The following is a 17,769-nucleotide window of genomic DNA, read 5'->3' on the forward strand; positions in this document are numbered from 1 at the left end:
GAGGAAATCTAGCCCCGAGCTCTTGTTTTAGTTTAGGGTTTCTGTTGCTGTGAAGTGACACCATGACCACAGCAACCCTTGTAAAGGAAAACATTTAATTGTGGTGACATATTGTTCAGAGGTTTACTCCATTGTTGTCATGGTGGGAAGCAAGACAGTGTGCAGGTAGACATGGTGCTGGAGAAGTTGCCAAGTATCTTACATCTTGACTTGGAGGCAACATTGGACTGTCTAACTGGGTATATGAGAGCTCAAAACCACCTCCACAGTAACATTTTCTCCAACAAAATCACACCTACTCCAACAAGGTCACATCTCCTAGTAGTGCCAGTCCCTTTGGGGAATATTTTTTTCAAACCACCTCAGCTCTCTTCCACCATCCTCTGGAAAGTAGATTGGCTTTCTCTCTACAAGCAGATACAGGATTATCAGTTTGCTGTTGTCTCGTGGGTCTTCCTGGCCCCCCCTCCCCCCTTGAGTTTCTTCATTCTTTTCACCTCTACCCCCAATAACGGTCTGCCTGCCTGCCTGTTATCTACCTGTCTCTATCTCCCTCTTCCCCCCCCTTCTTTCTTGACAGGATCTTCTTATGTATCTCAGCCTAGTCTAGAACACTATGTAGAACCAGGTTGACATCTAAATTTGGCATTCTCATTCCCTTGCCTTGTGAATCTGAGAGTTTAGGCACATGCCTGACGTTTTCCCCCCATTTTTAACAGTCCTTGATACCGGTCCAGATGATTACCAAGCTGGTTTTTCTCATTTGATCATTCTCTTAGTGAAGGCTATGGTTTTCTAGGTCTTTTTTCTACTACTGTTTCTTGTCTACCACTTACCTGTTATTCAGGTCTTAACTGTCCCTGAGTCTTCCTGAGCTCATACTTAATTTAGCTCTGTTTGCTTGTGACTTCTGGCCCCAACTGTATAGTTTGTCATCTTTGCCTCACAGTACCCTTTGTCTCCTAGTAATAATTTCTGTTCTGTGACTTTTACTTTATTTAATGTCTGTCTCACTTTGATATTCTGACTCTCTACTTCCTTTTGAGATAGCTTGTAGAAATATATACAGGTTGGCCTTAAACTCTTGGTGATCCTACCATGAGTTTCAAGTGCTGGGAATACAAGCACGTAATACTATGCTTGGTTCTGGTTGATACTCTGGTGTCCCCAACACCAGACAATGGGACTTACATGTTCTTTGTGAATCCTAACGAATGTGTCACCTTCTTGGTAAATATTTAAAGATAAGCACAACACAGCTGCTAACTGATCCCGAATGTCTGTTTTCTGCGTCTATTGTTTCAAGTATCAGAATCGTGTCATTGCTGGCTTTATTGTATGAGTCCGAAAGGCCAACCTTTTCTATAAAAACCAGTTTTATAAGATCCTAGGCCTCTCTGTTTACTTGGAAATCATTCTGCAGTAAAATGTGACTTGTGGGAAGTCGATTAGAACAGGTGTCCCTATCTGGTAGCCTCAGCAGGGACACCTTCCTTTCTACATCCCTCTCCCCTTCTCCCCTTCCCTCCCCCTCCCCTCCCCTCTTTTCTGTTTTTTTTTTTTTTTTTTTTTTTTTGTGTGTGTGTGTGTGTGTGTGTGTGTGTGTGACAGGGTTTCTCTGTAGTTTTGGAGACTGTCCTGGAACTCTGTAGACAAGGCTGGTCTCAACAGGGATCCTCCTGTCTCTGCCTCCTGAATGCTGTGATTAAAGGTGTGTGCCACCACTGCCTGCTTTTGGTTACTTTTTTTAGCTTTTGTGTCCTGGGAGTGTTCATCTGTCAGCCTCCATTGACACTTGAGCCTCAGAAAAAAGATGGGCGATTTGCTTTTGTATTCAGAACCCAAAATTGTGGCATCATATTACACGTATGCCAATCCCAGTTTCTTAACTGAGGAGAACTTTTGTAAGAGGTACTTGAATGACAGGGCTGGAAGCTGACTCAGGTGTTTTTGCCAGCTCCCATGTTACTTGTCACTTGGTCTGTGTTCAGTGTGAGTCATGCTTTGTCCGAGGAGTGGGCGACACTGCTGATAACACTCGGGGACGTTTGGCAGAAAGTTTGCAAAAAAGAAAGAAAGAAAAGGAAAAGGTAACATTGAGCATGGTAAACTGTTCGGCTGTTCGTCACTGCCTTCCTGAACTGTGCTGTGGATTGCATCATGGGCTGGTCTGCGCATAGGGTAGGATCTGGTAGCTAGAGATGGAAGTACTTAAAGTACATGGCTACAGGAATGTGTTCTCTCTCTCTCTCTCTCTCTCTCTCTCTCTCTCTCTCTCTCTCTCTCTCTCTCTCTCTCTCTCTCTCTTCCTTATTCTTCCTGGATGTCTTAGAAGAACTTGCTTTATAGAGCAGGCTGGCCCCAAACTCACAGAGATTGTTCTCCCTCTGCCTTCCTAGTACTAGGATTAAAAGGCATGCACCACCATTACCAAGTTTCCTTGTTTTTTTGCTTTTTTTTTAAAGCTTTACTTTTGTGAGGCAGAGGCAGGCAGATCTCTCTGAGTTTGAGGTCAGCCTGTTCTACAGAGTTGAGTTCCAGGACAATCTCCAAGGCTACAGAAAAATCCTGCCCCGAAAAACTAAAAAAACAAAACCAAAAACAAAAAAGTCTTACTTTATTTGTATTTGTGAGTGCCTATATGTATATGTGTACAGCATTTGTGACATACGTCACAAAAGGTTGTCAGGTCTCCTGGAACTGGTTACCTGTAGAGGTGATTGTGTGCTGCCTGATATGGGTACTGGGAACTGAACTTTGGTTTTCTGCAAGGGCAGCAATATTGGGTGGAGAGGTGGCTCAACAGGTAAGAGCAGCTAAGAGTCAGGATTGAGGTTTGATTTCTAGCACCCACCTGTAACTCCAGTTCCAGGGACTCTGATGCCAAGTTCTGCCTTCTGAAGGTACCAGGCACACATGCGCACAAATATACATGCAGGCAAAAAACTCATGCGCTTTAAACACTTTAAAACAAGACAACAACCCCTCCCCCCAACCCAACCATTTGAAACCCAGGTGTGATGGCGCATTCCTTTAATCCCGGCACTCAGAAGGCAAAATCAGACATATATCTGAGTTTGAGGACAGCCAGGGCTGTTTCACAGAGAAATCCTGTCTCTAAAACTAACCTGCCAACCAACCAACAACAAGCAAATAAAAAAAAAAATAATGGAAAAAAGAAAAAGAATGAAAAAATGAGCAGCAAGTGCTCCTAACCATTGTATTATGCCTCTCCCCCTTATGAGGTGCTAACATGCGAGTTTAGGTACTTTTATGAATTTGCATAGTAAATCATATCCTACCTTCAGCCTTTGCACTTTTTGTGAGCTGTAGTTTTTTCTCAGGGCAAGTAATTGTCACAATCATGTCCTGTTAGGCGCCTTCAGGAAGTAGGTAATTCTTGCTGTCTTGTGAAACTCAGTTCATCTTTTTCAGTTTTGAATTCTTAGGGGTGTGAGATCATTTCATGATCAGTAGGGCCTCAAGTTAGCCTACTTTAAGTTTTGCACGCAACTGTTCAGAGGAAGCCATTAGATTTACTGATAGTGACACTGGTTTGGATTGCTGAGACTACAGAAAGGAAGGAGGAGGGCGTTGATTTCTGTGCTCTCAAGAAATTCCTTAAAGGTGAATATTTTGCTTTTCTTTTGTGAGTCTTCTTAGGTTAGTCTTTTTTTTGTTTTTGTTTTTTTTGTTTTTGTTTTTGTTTTTTTTGTTTTTCGAGACAGGGTTTCTCTGTGGTTTTGGAGCCTGTCCTGGAACTAGCTCTTGTAGACCAGGCTGGTCTCGAACTCACAGAGATCCGCCTGCCTCTGCCTCCCAAGTGCTGGGATTAAAGGTGTGCGCCACCACCGCCCGGCTTAGGTTAGTCTTGTTTTTCCACTTTCATTTTTTGTTTTTTTGTTTTTTTGTTTTTTTTTCGAGACAGGGTTTCTCTGTGGTTTTGGAGCCTGTCCCGGAACTAGCTCTTGTAGACCAGGCTGGTCTCGAACTCACAGAGATCTGCCTGACTCTGCCTCCCGAGTGCTGGGATTAAAGGCGTGCGCCACCACCGCCCGGCCTCCACTTTCATTTTTGTCTGGACATTTGGCATCTGTGACTGTCTATCCTTAAATGGGGTACTTCATTCTTTCCTTAGACTATCATGTATTTTTTAACACAAATTTGCTTTTCTGATTATATTTTGAGGGGCCCAAATGTCCTTCAGCCCCTTTCTATAGGCAGGATCTATAGATAGGATTTTAATCTTAGCTGCAAGTTATGATCATCATTAATTTGTTAGAATAGAAGTTACATTTGCTATATTTTGTTTTTCTTGAGACAAATTTTGAATGTATCTGAGGTTGGCCTGAAACTTGCTGTGGAAGCTGAGGATGACCTTGCTCTGGTTTGGATCACTGCCCAGCTTCCAGTTTATTTTTATGTATATGGGTATTTTGTTGTGTATGTGGAGCCCATTAGAGTTTGTTAGATCCCCTAAATGGTTGTGAACAGCCATGTGGCTTCTGGGAACTGAAGCCAGGTCATCTGAAAGAGCAGTTAGTTCTCTTAACCACCGAGTCACCTCTCCAGTCCATATTCATTTTCTTTATTACTGATCAAATTTGGAAGCTGCTCAATGATCTTAAAATGCCTTTACTAATAGGACATCACATAATTATGATTGTTAATGTGAGACATTTTTTTTGCTTATCAGTAGTGGTAGATATCACAATAATTACTTTTTTTTGTCCATAGTCTTTACTGATGTTTGTGTATTTAATGTATGGCCTAATATAAAAATTATTCACCCAGCCGGGTGGTGGTGGCGCACGCCTTTAATCCCAGCACTCGGGAGGCAGAGGCAGGCGGATCTCTGGGAGTTCGAGGCCAGCCTGGTCTATAAGAGCTAGTTCCAGGACAGGCACCAAAGCTACAGAGAAACCCTGTCTCAAAAAACCAAGAAAAAAAAATTATTCACCCTAAATGGCCCAGAGAAGCAAAAAAGTGGAACACCCTGGTTCTAAGTGGATGGGAACTAGACTGGGAAAGGGTAAAGGATAAAATAAATCCGTACATATAAACATACAAGTTTCTGTCCTGCCCAGTTCTGCAGCTGTTAAATCCCAAGAAAGCACACAGGGGCTTATATTAGTTATGAACTGGTGGCCTGTTAGCTGAAGCTTATTATTAACTAGAATTCACCCATAATTCTTGTCTATGTTTAGCCACGTGGCTTGATACCTTTTCTCAGTGAGGCATTCTCTTGCTTCATCTGTGTCTTGTCGGTGACTGTGTCTTTGCTTTTCCTCTTTCCAGAATTATTTTAGTCTGGTTGCCTTTCCTGCACTTCCTGCCTGGCTCCTGGTCAGTCAGTGTTTTTATTAAAGCAACACGAATGGCAAATGTTCAGAGTGTTCAGACCATTGGCTACAGAGTGAACGAGTGTGTGTGTGTGTGTGTGCATTTTAATTGTCAACTTGACTGAACTAAGTACTAGATTAGAGTACACTTGTACGCTTCTTGGGTGTGTCTAGGAGGGTGTTTGCAGAAACAATTAGAGGAGAAACTCCCACCCTGGGAGCACCACCACCTCAAAGGCTGGGGGTTTGAGTGGACTAGAAAGGAAAAGGTAGAATGTTAGCCCTCTAGAGCAGACAATCAGGCAGAAAGACTCTTGTTCCCTCTTCCTTGTTCCTCATTTTCTACTTCCTGGCCACCATAAAACAGGATATTTTGCTCTGTCATACCTACCATGACAGGCTGGAACTGAGAGACAAAATTTTTACTGTTGCAAGGCATTTCACTTAGGTATTTTGTGACAACAACAACAACAACAAAAAGATGAAAAGGGATAATTATGAAGGAACCAAAGGAAAATCAGGAAGGAGTAATAGTATCCATTCTTTTTGAATTATAAAAGGCCAAAATGTATATGTTAATAAGTGTAGCTTCAATAACACTGGGACCAAAAGAAAAACGAGATGAGAGAAAAATTAGCAGTAACCAGACATCAAAACTGTCAACAAAATAGGGAGAAATACATAAACACTACCAATCAGCACTTAGATACCAATCACTCTAGTGGCTGCCCTAGAGAGAGCACGCTGGAGTGCATCTTAGGAAGTAGAAGTTGCCTGGCAGGGGTGGGGTGGTGGTTCACTCTTTTAATCCCAGCACTCAGGAAAACAGAGGCAGGCAGATTTGGTTTACAGAGTTCCAGAGCAGCCGGGACCACACAGAGAAACCCTGTCTCGAAAAACCAAAAAGAAGCCAGTTGATGGTGACATACACCTTTATAGCACTTGGGAGGCAGAGGCAGGCAAATCTCAGAGTTTGAGGCCAGCCTGGTCTATAGAGCAAGTTCCAGGACACACTCTAAAGCTACAGAGAAACCCTGTCTCGAAAAACCAAACCAAACAAACAAAAAATTGGAGGCTGGCGGATGACTCAAAAACACTTGCTGTTCCTCTAGATGTCCCTAGTTGGTTCCTAGCACCCACCCACCTCAGTTAGCTTACAGCAGACAAACTCCAGCTCTGGGCTTGGATGTCACTGGCCTCTTTGGGCACCTCATTTGTTGTGTTACGTAGTCACATGGGAGATACACACACCTATGAATAATTAAAATAGTAAACATAAATTTAAAATGATTTATTGATCTTTTAAGTATGAGGGTTTTGTCCACATGTATGTCTGTATACTTCTGTGCTTGATGCCCAGGGAGGCTAAAAGAGGACTCCCTGGGACTGGAGTTACAGGTGGTTGTGAGCTACCATGTTTTTGTTGGGAATAAAACCAGGATCCTCTGGTAGAACAGCAGCCAGTGCCCTTAACCACGGAGCCATCTGTCCAGTTCATAAAACTAAATCCTTAAAGTTAAAAAATAAAGTATCAAGTACTTGGTACTTTTTTTTTTTTTTTTTTTTTTTTACTTTTATCTGCATTTATTTCATGCTGAATTTATTCCCGTGCCATAAGTTTTTGTTTCTTCAGTTTCTTCTGGGATATCTTTTTCTTCTGTGCAACCTCCTCTTCTGGCTTTGGAACAATCTGTTCCTTTTCAGTGAGGATCATCTCGATGTGGCAGGGGGAGCTCATGTATGGGTTAATCCGGCCATGAGCTCTGTAAGTTCGTCGGCGCATCTTAGGTGCTTTGTTCACTTGGATGTGCTCAATGACCAGAGAGTCCACATCTAAACCCTTCAGTTCAGCATTGCTCTCTGCATTTTTCAGCATGTGCAGCAAAAATTCCGCACTCTTTTTTGGCCACCGACCCTGTGTCCAGCCCCACTGTTTGGCCTGGGCGCACCTACCGACTCCACCATTGTACCGTCGGAATGGCACACACTGCTTCTTCAAAGTGACATCTTTCAGATACTTGGTGGCTTTTCGGATATGCATACCCTTGATGGCCTGGGCCGTTTCACGGGTGTTCTTAAAGTGAACCCGAAGGTTTGATCCTCTCGATTTGCATGATTTTGTAGGGTTTTCTGGGTCAAGAGAGTAGCGAACCATCTTCACGGGTCACCTCTGGCCCAAGTACTTGGTACTTTAAAAGTATTTATTATAAAAGTAAAAAAGAGGGTAACAAAACTAGTGGGCTATTTTGAAATTTTTATTGGATAAATTAGTGTGTGTCTGGTTTGATGGAAGTAGTTGGAATTGCAATTCTGTGAGTTTTCAATAATCTCATGTGCAGCGGAAGCTGGCCTGGAAGTCTCCTAGGTGCTGAGATTAGAAGTGCCACACCCACACCTGGCTCTTGTTGCCCCTTTCCTTTTATCCCACTGAATTTATGTGAATGTATTGTGTACTTACTCTCTTGGCCCCTTTTGTGATTGCCACATTGGTATTTCAAACAGTGAATAACGGACTATTGAAGAGTCGGCTTTCCTTTGAAGATCTGATGTATTGGGTCTGAGTCATGTGTTCACCGGACATGAGAAGAGGGTTTTTTCTTTCTTTCGTTTCCTTTTCCTTTTCCTTTTTCCTTTTTCCTTTTCCTTTTCCTTTTCCTTTTCCTTTTCCTTTTCCTTTTCCTTTCCTTTCCTTTCAGTGGTGTGGTACTAGCAGAGCAGGTTTTCTGTACAGGTTAGGACAGAGGTCCTCTGTGGTTGGAAACAGGCCCAGTACTTGTGTGGACAGGAGGTGTTCTGAGTAGTCATAGATCTACTGTTTTGTCATTAGCACATGCTTATTGACATGTTCTATATCATGTGGCATTTGGTGTTGAAATGAGAGAATTCATACCAGTTTGATTCATCATCATTTATCGATAAATGTTTTAGGGTTTTATGGAAACTCAGACTTTTCTATCTGTATGAAATGTTATTTTTCTTAGTTTTTCCCTCTTTCCCAGTCTCAAGTTTTCTGCAAAGAAAACCGTGAGTTGTTTAGATCTCTGCTCTTGTTGCAGGAAATAAGCACAGATGTGGTAAATGAGCTTCGTACCTGTCAGTCAATTTGTTGACACTGAAATTACAATTTTGGAGTTGGGAATAAGGCTTAGTAGTTAGAGTGTGACTGTCTATCATGTATGAATCCTGAGTTTGATCTCCACCATCACATAAATGGTGTGGTAGTGTGCACCTGTAATCCTAGCCCTTGGAAACCCGCAGGAGGATCAGAAGTCCTAGAGCATGGGCTACAGGAGAACTTGTCTTGGGGGGTTTTAATGTAGCTTTTTTTACTTGCCACGAAACACTTTTTTTTTTTTTTGGTTTTTCAAGACAGGGTTTCTCTGTGGTTTTGGAGCCTGTCCTGGAACTAGCTCTGTAGACCAGGCTGGTCTCGAACTCACAGAGATCCGCCTGCCTCTGCCTCCTAAGTGCTGGGATTAAAGGCATGCGCCACCACCGCCTGGCACGAAACACGTTTTATTTATTTATTTATTTTTCAAGTCAGGGTTTTCTGTGTAGTTCTGGCTGTCCTGGAACTTGCTCTGTATCTTAGACTGACCTCACAGACCACCCTCTGAATAAAGGCATGAGCCACCAAGCCTGGCAACAAAATATTTTTTTATTTTAAAATTTCTTAAATCTGTTTGGTGTCTTGATCATAGGTATATATGTGTGCCACATGCGTGTCGGGTGCCCTTAGATGCCAGAAGAAGGTGTGGAATTGGAGTTACAAACAGTTGTGAGCTGCCGTGCAGCGGCTGGGAGTTGAATTCAGGACCTTTGGAAGAACAGCCAGTGCTCTTAATCACTGAGCCATCTCTCCAGCCTTACAAAATGTTTTTGTTTAAAAAAAAGTTTTTGTTTTTGCTTAAGATAAAGTTGTAAATCTCTTCTTAGACAGTAGACTGACCGACAACCCCCCCCCCCCACCAAGATTCCAGACCCTTGTCATATTGGTGAAACTGGAATGACCTAGATTCACTGAGCGTTTGACCCTAAAACTTTCTGGTAGCTTTGACAGTTGTGACTTTGCTTTTCTATTCTTTTCAGAACAAGGTCTCACTGTGTAGCCCTGGCTATCCTGGAACTCAGACTGGCCTTAAAACTTGTGATTTCCCTGCCTCTTCAACATATCCTACCTACTTGAGTGCACCTCAGCCGGTGCTCTCCTCTTTCAAATTTAGTTTGGGATACAGTTTCTTCAAATTTCTGTTAGTTGTCCATGTGATATTCACATTTTGTCATTTAGGGTCCTCCTGACTCTGGTCAGCTACTGGCTTCTACTGTCATCTTGTTTCCACCTATAGACACACACACTCACACAGAGTCTTTTTAAAAAATTATTTTTCGGTTACTCCTGACATATGCTTGGTAAGAGGGCTATTGTTCCTCCCTTTTCTGGCTTGTAAACAAAATTGCAGCTGAATAGGGAACATATTCACCTTAGAGTCTCGTTATGTATAGAAGAGACTTATTATTCTTTAAGTGGAAAGCTATGGGAGCATGAGACATAGTAATTATCCCGATGTGTATTAAAGTTAGCCCAAAGTCTTGTAGAAATAAAACTGTTCTCAGAATTAGTAAGTATATTGAGATGGAGGCTAATTGAACCAGTGCTGACTAGTTAGGGAACTTGTGACAGCCGAGTCTGCTACACCATACCTACTTTATGACTTTGAGAGACTTGCACTTGAAGATTGTCCAAGTTGTTCAAACTTAGAATTGTTCTTATTGAGCCTCTTGAGTAGATGAGATCACAGGTAGGCTGTATTACTCAGGCTTGGAAGAGATTGTTTTTTTTTCTTTGATAGTGCTAGAAAGTGAGCTTAGGACCTTAGGACTGCTAGGTTTTTGGTTTTTCGAGACAGGGCTATAATAGCCCTGGCTGTCCTGGAACTCACACAGATCCTCCTGTCTCTGCCTCCCAAGGGTTGGGAAGCACATCTCTAGGTGTGCGCTAACTTGCCTGGCCCTAGTTAGTTATTTTTCCCCCAAATCATAGCTCTAGTCCATGAAAGAGAAGTTTGGAACTGGTAAGAGTGTAAAAGGTAAGCTTCTGTTAAAGTTATGTAAATGCATATTTATAATTTTAAGAACAGTCTAATAACTTTTTTTTGGAGTTGTTGAATCGAAAAGAAAGAAATTGATGTATTTGTGTTACCCCCCACCCCCACCCCAATCTCACTGTAGACCAGGCTGATCTCAAACTCAGAGACCTGCCTGTCTCTGCTGTGATTAAAGATATTTGCCAATAAATCTGGTTACCTGCGTTAACTCACTTATTTGTTTGGTTGGAGACAAGGTTTCTCTGTAGCTTTAGAGCCTGTTTTGGAACTAGCTCTTGTGGACTAGGTTGGCTTGAACTCACAAGAGATCCACTTGCCTCTGCCTCCTGAGTGCTGGGATTAAAGGCTTGCGTACCCACCGCTTGGCTTTTTAAATTTTTTAAAATTTAACATAATTTCTTTACTGAATATTTGGGAATCTCACATCATGCACTCACTCCCAGCCTTTACCCCCCTCTCCTTACCCCTGCAGTGCTTCCCCTGAAAGGAAATTAAAAAAATAAAAAACTGAAATAAACAAGCAAAAAAAAAAAAAAAAAATTCTCCCCCAAAACAAAACAAGCCAAACAAAAAAACTTTGTTCCTTAGTCTTTCCTACCCCTCCAGGACTTCTTCATCCACCCTCGTGGCATTGGGAGCTGTGGTGTATCACACACTAGACTCTTTTGTCCAGTCAGCTTTACTTGCAAATGTTCGGTGCAGTGACTCATTGGTTTGGTTGGGTCCAAGAGATGGCTGAGTTTACCACCAAAAATACAAGACTTTTGTAACTCTTGAAAAAGAATTACCTGACTGGGTGGTGGTGCTGGGAGCACCGGCAGCGGAGGCACACCCCTTTAATCCAAGTACTTGAGAGACAGAGGCAAGGCGGATTTCCAAGTCCGAGGCTAGCCTGGTCTACAGAGTTTCTGGACAGCTGGGGCTATACAGAGAAACCTTAAACCTTGTTTGGGGGATTGGGAAGTGGGGATTGCTTGTCAGTCTTTGGGGGGATTTATTGTGGGCCACATCACAGTATCTCTATAATTTTTTTCCCCAAGGCTGGTGAAACTTCTGAAAACATCACTTACTCAGTATAATACTTTCTTCAAAGTGTAGTTTTATGCTTCTTGAAGTTTCATTAACAGTTATAGCCAAAGATGTATGTGTGAGAAGAGAGTGCGCACTGAGTTACATACTTTCAGACCCACAGATCCCATGCTTGTTTATTTTGAGACAAGAGTTTTTCTGTGTAGACCCAGCTGTCCTAGAACTCACTTTGTAGACCAGGCTGACCTTGAACTCAGATCTGCCTACCTCTGCCTCCAGAGTGCTGTAATTAAATGTGCACACCACCACACCTTGCTAAATTAACTTTTTGGATTTTCGAGACAGGGTTTCTCAGTAGCTATGGAGCCAATCCTGGAACTTATACTGTAGATCAGACTGGCCTCAAACTCAGAGACCTGCCTACCTCTGCCTCCCAAGTGCTGGGATTAAAGGCTTGCTCTACCACTGGCTGGCCTAAGTTAATTTATTTTAAAGCCTAGACTTGAAGAAGTTAGTAACCTAAAATTATATGGTATATATAATTATATAGTAGTTAATGTAGCTTGGTGATAAAATGGTAGTAAAGCTGAACTGTTGCTATTTTTTTGTGTTCTCTATTTCCTTTTGTATGTCCAGATTTCAGCCTGCTTTCATTTTTCTGTTGGTTGACAGCTTCCTTTAAAGTCTCCTTTAAGTTATATTTTTATTACATTTACTTATTTTTATTTTTCTTATGGATAGATTTGTGTCATGCTCTTTGTACGGAGGTCACAACTTTAGGGAATTGGTTTGATCCTTCCATGTGATTTCTGGGTCATCAGACTTGGTAGCAAGCACCTTTACCTGGTTAGCCTTCTTGCAAGCCTTTTTCTTGAATATTTTGAAGTACACTCCAGTGATAAATGCCTTCAACTTTTGCTTTGAAAAAAACTTGACGTGTTTGTGGTGTATGTGTATGTTTATTCTGGACATGTGTGTATATGTGAAAGTTAGAGATTTCAGTCTTTAGTTTCTGAGACAAGGTCGTTTACTGAAGACCACTAGGCTAATGAGGGAGTTGAATTGAGAAATTCATGCCTGTATGGAAAACACTTATTACTGACTGAGCCATTTTTCCAGCCTTGCTTTTTTATTTTAAATTAAAATGTATTTATTATTATTAGTGTTTGTATATGCACTCAAACATGTGAAGGTCAGAGGAGTTGATTTCCTACTTCCACCATTGTGGGTTCAGGGGTTTAGGCTCATATCCCAGCCACTTTTGTCAGCCGTGCTGTTCTTCCACCCTCTTTTCTTTGAAGATTTGTTTATACTTTTTATTTGTGTGTGTGAGTACAGGCTTGCATTCTGCATGGGACATGAGTGCTCTGCTTTGTGTAGAGATCAGAGGACAACTGTCAATTCTTAGGTTGATTCTTCTAACATGTTAAGACAAATTTCGTTATTTCTATGAATGGGCTGGGTGAGCTTCCAGGCTTCTGATAATTAGTTCCATCTCTCATCTCCAAGTAGGAGTGACACAGAAGGATCACAGTAGAGATCACAGAAGGGAGCCAATACATCAGAGTTCTGGGCTCAGGGGCTCAGTCAGGTCATTGGAGTTTTACCAACTGAACCATCTTGCTGGCCTCTTCGTTTTTGAATGGAAGTTTTAATGAAAATGTCACATCATGACAGATAATAAGTTTAATTCTCTTGTTTTAGGTTTTAGTCATTCTTTGCATTTTTCAATTCTGTTTTCTTCCTCGTGCTTAGTATTACTTTTTCCTATCTATCATTGGGTTGAGAAGATTTCTCCCTGAACTTCAGTAGTATAGAAAGTTATTTCTCTACAAGATAAATGGTTATTAACTTTTAAAAACAGGCCCCTATCTCCCCACTTCTTCCCCTCCTCCCACTTTCATTTTCTTCCAGGAAATAATCCTAGAGCTCTGCTAGGCAAAGTGATTTATTATTGATGTACACCTTCTTGCCCCCCCCCCCCCCCCCGTTTTTATTTTAAGGCAGGGTCTCATCTCTAAGCTGCCTATACTGGCTTTGAATTTGCTCTATAGTTTCAAAAGGCCTTGAATTTGCAATTATCCTGACTCAGACTCACAGGTATTTGGATTATAGGCCTATGCTGTCAGGTCTAGCTGCTGTTGTTTCTTAGAAGAATTTTTTCTGATCTTTTCTCTTTTGCAGACTGCATCTAATAATTTGTGTAGGGATTGAAGAGATGTGTCTGGTTAAGAGCACTTGCTCTTCTTGCAAAAGACCGGGGTTCAGTATCAAGCCTCCTACATGGTGGCTGACAGTGATTTGGAATTCTAGTTCCAGGGGACCCAACTCCTTTTCTGACCTCTGTGGGCTCTACCCACACATGCTACACATATGTACATGGCTCATACACACAAAACAAATAAATAGATAAACCTAGAAATTAAAAGAATATAGGAGTTGGCTTAAATTGTTATAAAGTACAATAAAATTGTTTACTTGTCCTATTTTCTTTGTTTTTGTACTTCCCCCTTCTTTAGGTGTTTCAAAAAGTTTTTGTTTGTTTTTATTGTTAAGATTGGGTCTCACATTCCCCAAGCTAGCCTCAAGCTTGACTATACTGCTGAGGATGATCACCTTGTACTTCTGGTTTCTCTGTTGTAACAACAGCCCTAACTGTCCTGGAATTTGCTATGTGGACAAGGCTGGTCTCAAACTCAAGAGATCAACTTTCCTCTGCCTTTTGTTGTGAGTGCTGGAATTAATGGTATGCACCACCGCTGCTGAAAGTTATATATTTAATTAAAAATAACTTTGTAAATGCTGATGTACTTATCCCATAATACTTAAAAGCTTAGGCTTGAGAGGGATAATTTAAGTGGTGTCTGGGTAAATTTCTTAGATATTTGAATTTTAAATAGTTAAAAGTGATTTGTGATATTGATATCTCCCCTGATGGGTAGTGGTCTCATGCTTTTAATCCCAGCACTCAGTGAATTCGAGGCCATCCTGGTCTACAGAGTAGGTTCCAGGGCAGCTTAGGGTAGTTACACAGAGAAACCCTGTCTCAAAAAACCAAAAAACAAAGCAAAACAAAGTGATTTGTGGCATATCTTGTAGGTGGATGGTGTGGTATCCAGAGTTATAAAGTCAGCTAAGTAGCTGAGTTGGGCTGGGCCATTTCTGCTTCAGATTCTCAATCTGGTTATAGAGGTGAAGAGATTAAGTGAGAATTATTCCATTTTATTGTCTGGAGAGGTTTATGACGTATTTTTGCGAATACATGGGTATTTAAAATCCCAGGATGCTCCTCAGTGAAACGTCTCTCTGCAAAATGACTCTCTTTACTTAAAAAATAATCATGTGCCAGTTTGGTGGTGGCGACACACACTTTTAGTCCCAGCACTTAATAAGCAGAGGCAGGTGTGTTCTCTGTTTGTCACCAGCCTGGTCTACTGAGTGAGTTCCAGGACAGCTTGGGCTATTACATAGAGAAATCCGGTCTCGAAAAACAAAAGCAAAAATCATGTGCCCATATTTGAGGAGGGACCCCATAGAGAGTACAAGACAATGGGAGGAGAATCAGAGCTTTGAACTAGGAACTTTGAACTGCCTTCTGAAGTGTGACCCTGCCTGTCTGTTATAGAACATGTCACTTGCCCTCTATTTCAATGTCATGACTAGATAAGCCCATAAGTTTACTACTGAGGATCAGAGGTATATATCAGTCTGCAGTGATGTAAACGTAAAACTAACTGTAGAAGACTATGAAAGGTGTGCTTGTATATGTATATGGGTAATATGTAAACATGCATATGAGTATAATGAATGAGGCTTATATATGTAAATTTGTGCAATGTAATAAATTTGTGTACATGTAATATACAGGAATAAGTTAATGTATCTACGCCTAATAACCTGTATGCGATAACATGTGTAATGTAAATGTATATATTTAAAAATAAAAGTTAAGAGATTTGTTTTTACTAGCTCCCTTTTTGCTGTGTTTTCATCATTACTACATCCATTTTCATTGGTTTTCGTTTTCATTGTACAGTAGCAAAGAATTAGTTATGATGATTAATAACTGCTAATGAGACTTAAATAAGATGGTGATAGACAAATGAGGGATAGACAGGTGGTACCGTAGGTCTGGTATATGCGGTTTTGCTGTGTGTTCAAAGGAAGGCAGAGGCCTCCTAGTCTTCTAAGTGGTACTCGTGCCTGCTTCCAAAATTATTTCTTGTATAAATCTTCATAAATAACTTAGCTTTGAATTTAAATGTTACATAAATGTGTGTGCATTGACATGCCTGATTTTAATAATGTTCACGTGAACATTATTTAAAAGGTAGCATTGTACTTACAGGTTATATAAGATTTCCTCCTTTCTTCCTTTCTCCTTTTGCACCAGTGCTGTGTTGATGAAAAGCAAACACTTATATATGGGCGCAGGAGAGAGACTGAGCTTGGCTTGGGCTTCTGAAACTTCAAAGCCCACTTCCAGTGGAACATTGTTCAACAAGGCCATACCCATCCCAACAAAGCTGCACCTCCTAATCCTAAATAGTGTCACTCACTGATGACTACTCAATGAAGTATTAAAATATATGAGCCTATGGGGCCTATTTGTTTTGTTTTGTTTTGTTTGAGAGAGGGTTTTTCTTTGTAGTCCTTGCTGTCCTTGAACTCAAACTCATAGAGATCTGCCTGCCTCTGCCTCCTGAGTGCTGGGTTTAAAGGTATGTGCTACCACTGCCCAGCATATGGAGGCCATTCTTTTTCCAAAAGTTATTTATTTATTTATTTATTTATTTATTTATTTATTTATTTATTTTACAATATTCTGTCTTTATGTCTGCAGGTCAGAAGAGGACACCAGATCTCATTACAGATGGTTGTGAGCCACCATGTGGTTGCTGGGAATTGAACTCAGAACTTTTGGAAGATCAGGCAATGCTCTTAACCACTGAGCCATCTCTCCAGCCCCCATGGGGGCCATTTTTAATCAAAATGCTACACCTTGGCTGATTTAGAACTTGCCATATAGACCAGATTGGTTTTAGAATCACAGAATCCACTTGTCTTTGTTCCCTGAATGCTGAGATTAAAGTTGTATCCATGCTGGGTAGATTGTTATGTCTTATGAACAGACAATGTTAATGTTCTCATTTCTGTATTTGACTGGATTTAGTCATTGTTATTCATGCTAGCGTTGGTTCATTTGAATTATGTTATTGGAACTGAATTCATGTCAGTTGATGTTAGAAAATACTTGGAAGGATTCCTTTAGGATTTAATCTTGAAACAGGTATTTCTTATGTGGGCAAGAAATGGAACAGAAACTACATGACCCGCGTTTCATTTCAGATAAACGTTGTACTGACTGAGCTACATCCTTAGTCTGGTTGTCACTTTTTGTAGTGGTTAGTTGTCTGAGGTCAGGCCCCCTAATGTACTCCCAGAAACAGAAATTTAATAGCTGATTTCTGTTTGTTAGAAGCTCCAGAGGTAGCTCTGCATATTGACCAGCCCTAAAATGGTTTAGGATAATTGTACATTCCTTGCTGTTGGAGAAGAAATAGTGGGAACATATGGCAATTGTTGGTCTTCTGAATGGGTTTGGTGAAGTCCAGGGGCCAAGGTCCAAGCCTCATTGGTTACCAAGCTGCTAATAATACAGATAGCTAACCTCACCATTTATCCCTTCCCCCAAATAATTTAAATGGCACCTTATAGAACTCAAAGAAAGAAATTAAATTGTTCTCATCTCTTCTCAGAAAAGAAATATAGGTGAGTAACCACTTTCAATGTTTTCAATCTCTTGAAAGCATTCAATCAGGGAGCCACAGTGTAAACATGGAAGCCTGCTTGCTTCAGCGATAAAATCTTTTGTTCATTGGTTTTTTTAAATGTGGAAGCTTTCAATACAGAATTTTATTTATTCTGCTTGTAGTTGAAAAATTGCAGATCAGCACTTAACTGCTTGGGTATTGTTGTATAAAAGCACAAAAATTATATAGCCATATTCCTGGGCAAAAGAACTGAGTTCTTACCAACTCTTGTCTAGCCATGGTGAGTTTGAGCACCCTAGAAGCCACATGCTTGGTGCTAGCTTGGGTGACCCTCTGGACCAGATGTGGTGCCTTGTTTCTCTACTATGGCAGCTTAGGGAGGAAGAGTCTGTTTTGGCTCATGGTTTAAGAAGGGAGACACACACACAGCTTGTGAGGCAGCTGATCACATCAACTTCACAGTTCAGGAACAGAGAGGGATGAATGCTGATGCTCATTCATCTTTCTTTTCTTTTGTTC

At 41.0% G+C, this 17,769-nt stretch overlaps 2 protein-coding genes across 4 annotated transcripts in view; one reads left to right on the forward strand and one right to left on the reverse strand.

The window, feature by feature from the left end:
• Positions 1 to 17,769, forward strand: part of Ankrd11 (ankyrin repeat domain containing 11) — a 171,899-nt gene that overhangs the window by 27,716 nt on the left and 126,414 nt on the right. The gene's annotated exons all lie outside the window — the stretch shown is intronic.
• LOC130863693 (60S ribosomal protein L17) lies at positions 6,915 to 7,512 on the reverse strand. The gene has a single exon (XM_057753903.1). It carries the CDS (start codon positions 7,495 to 7,497, stop codon positions 6,943 to 6,945), a length of 555 nt encoding a protein of 184 aa, XP_057609886.1. The 5' UTR covers positions 7,498 to 7,512; the 3' UTR covers positions 6,915 to 6,942.

This window comes from Chionomys nivalis, chromosome 21, assembly GCF_950005125.1.
Source record: "Chionomys nivalis chromosome 21, mChiNiv1.1, whole genome shotgun sequence".
Taxonomy (NCBI): domain Eukaryota; kingdom Metazoa; phylum Chordata; class Mammalia; order Rodentia; family Cricetidae; genus Chionomys; species Chionomys nivalis.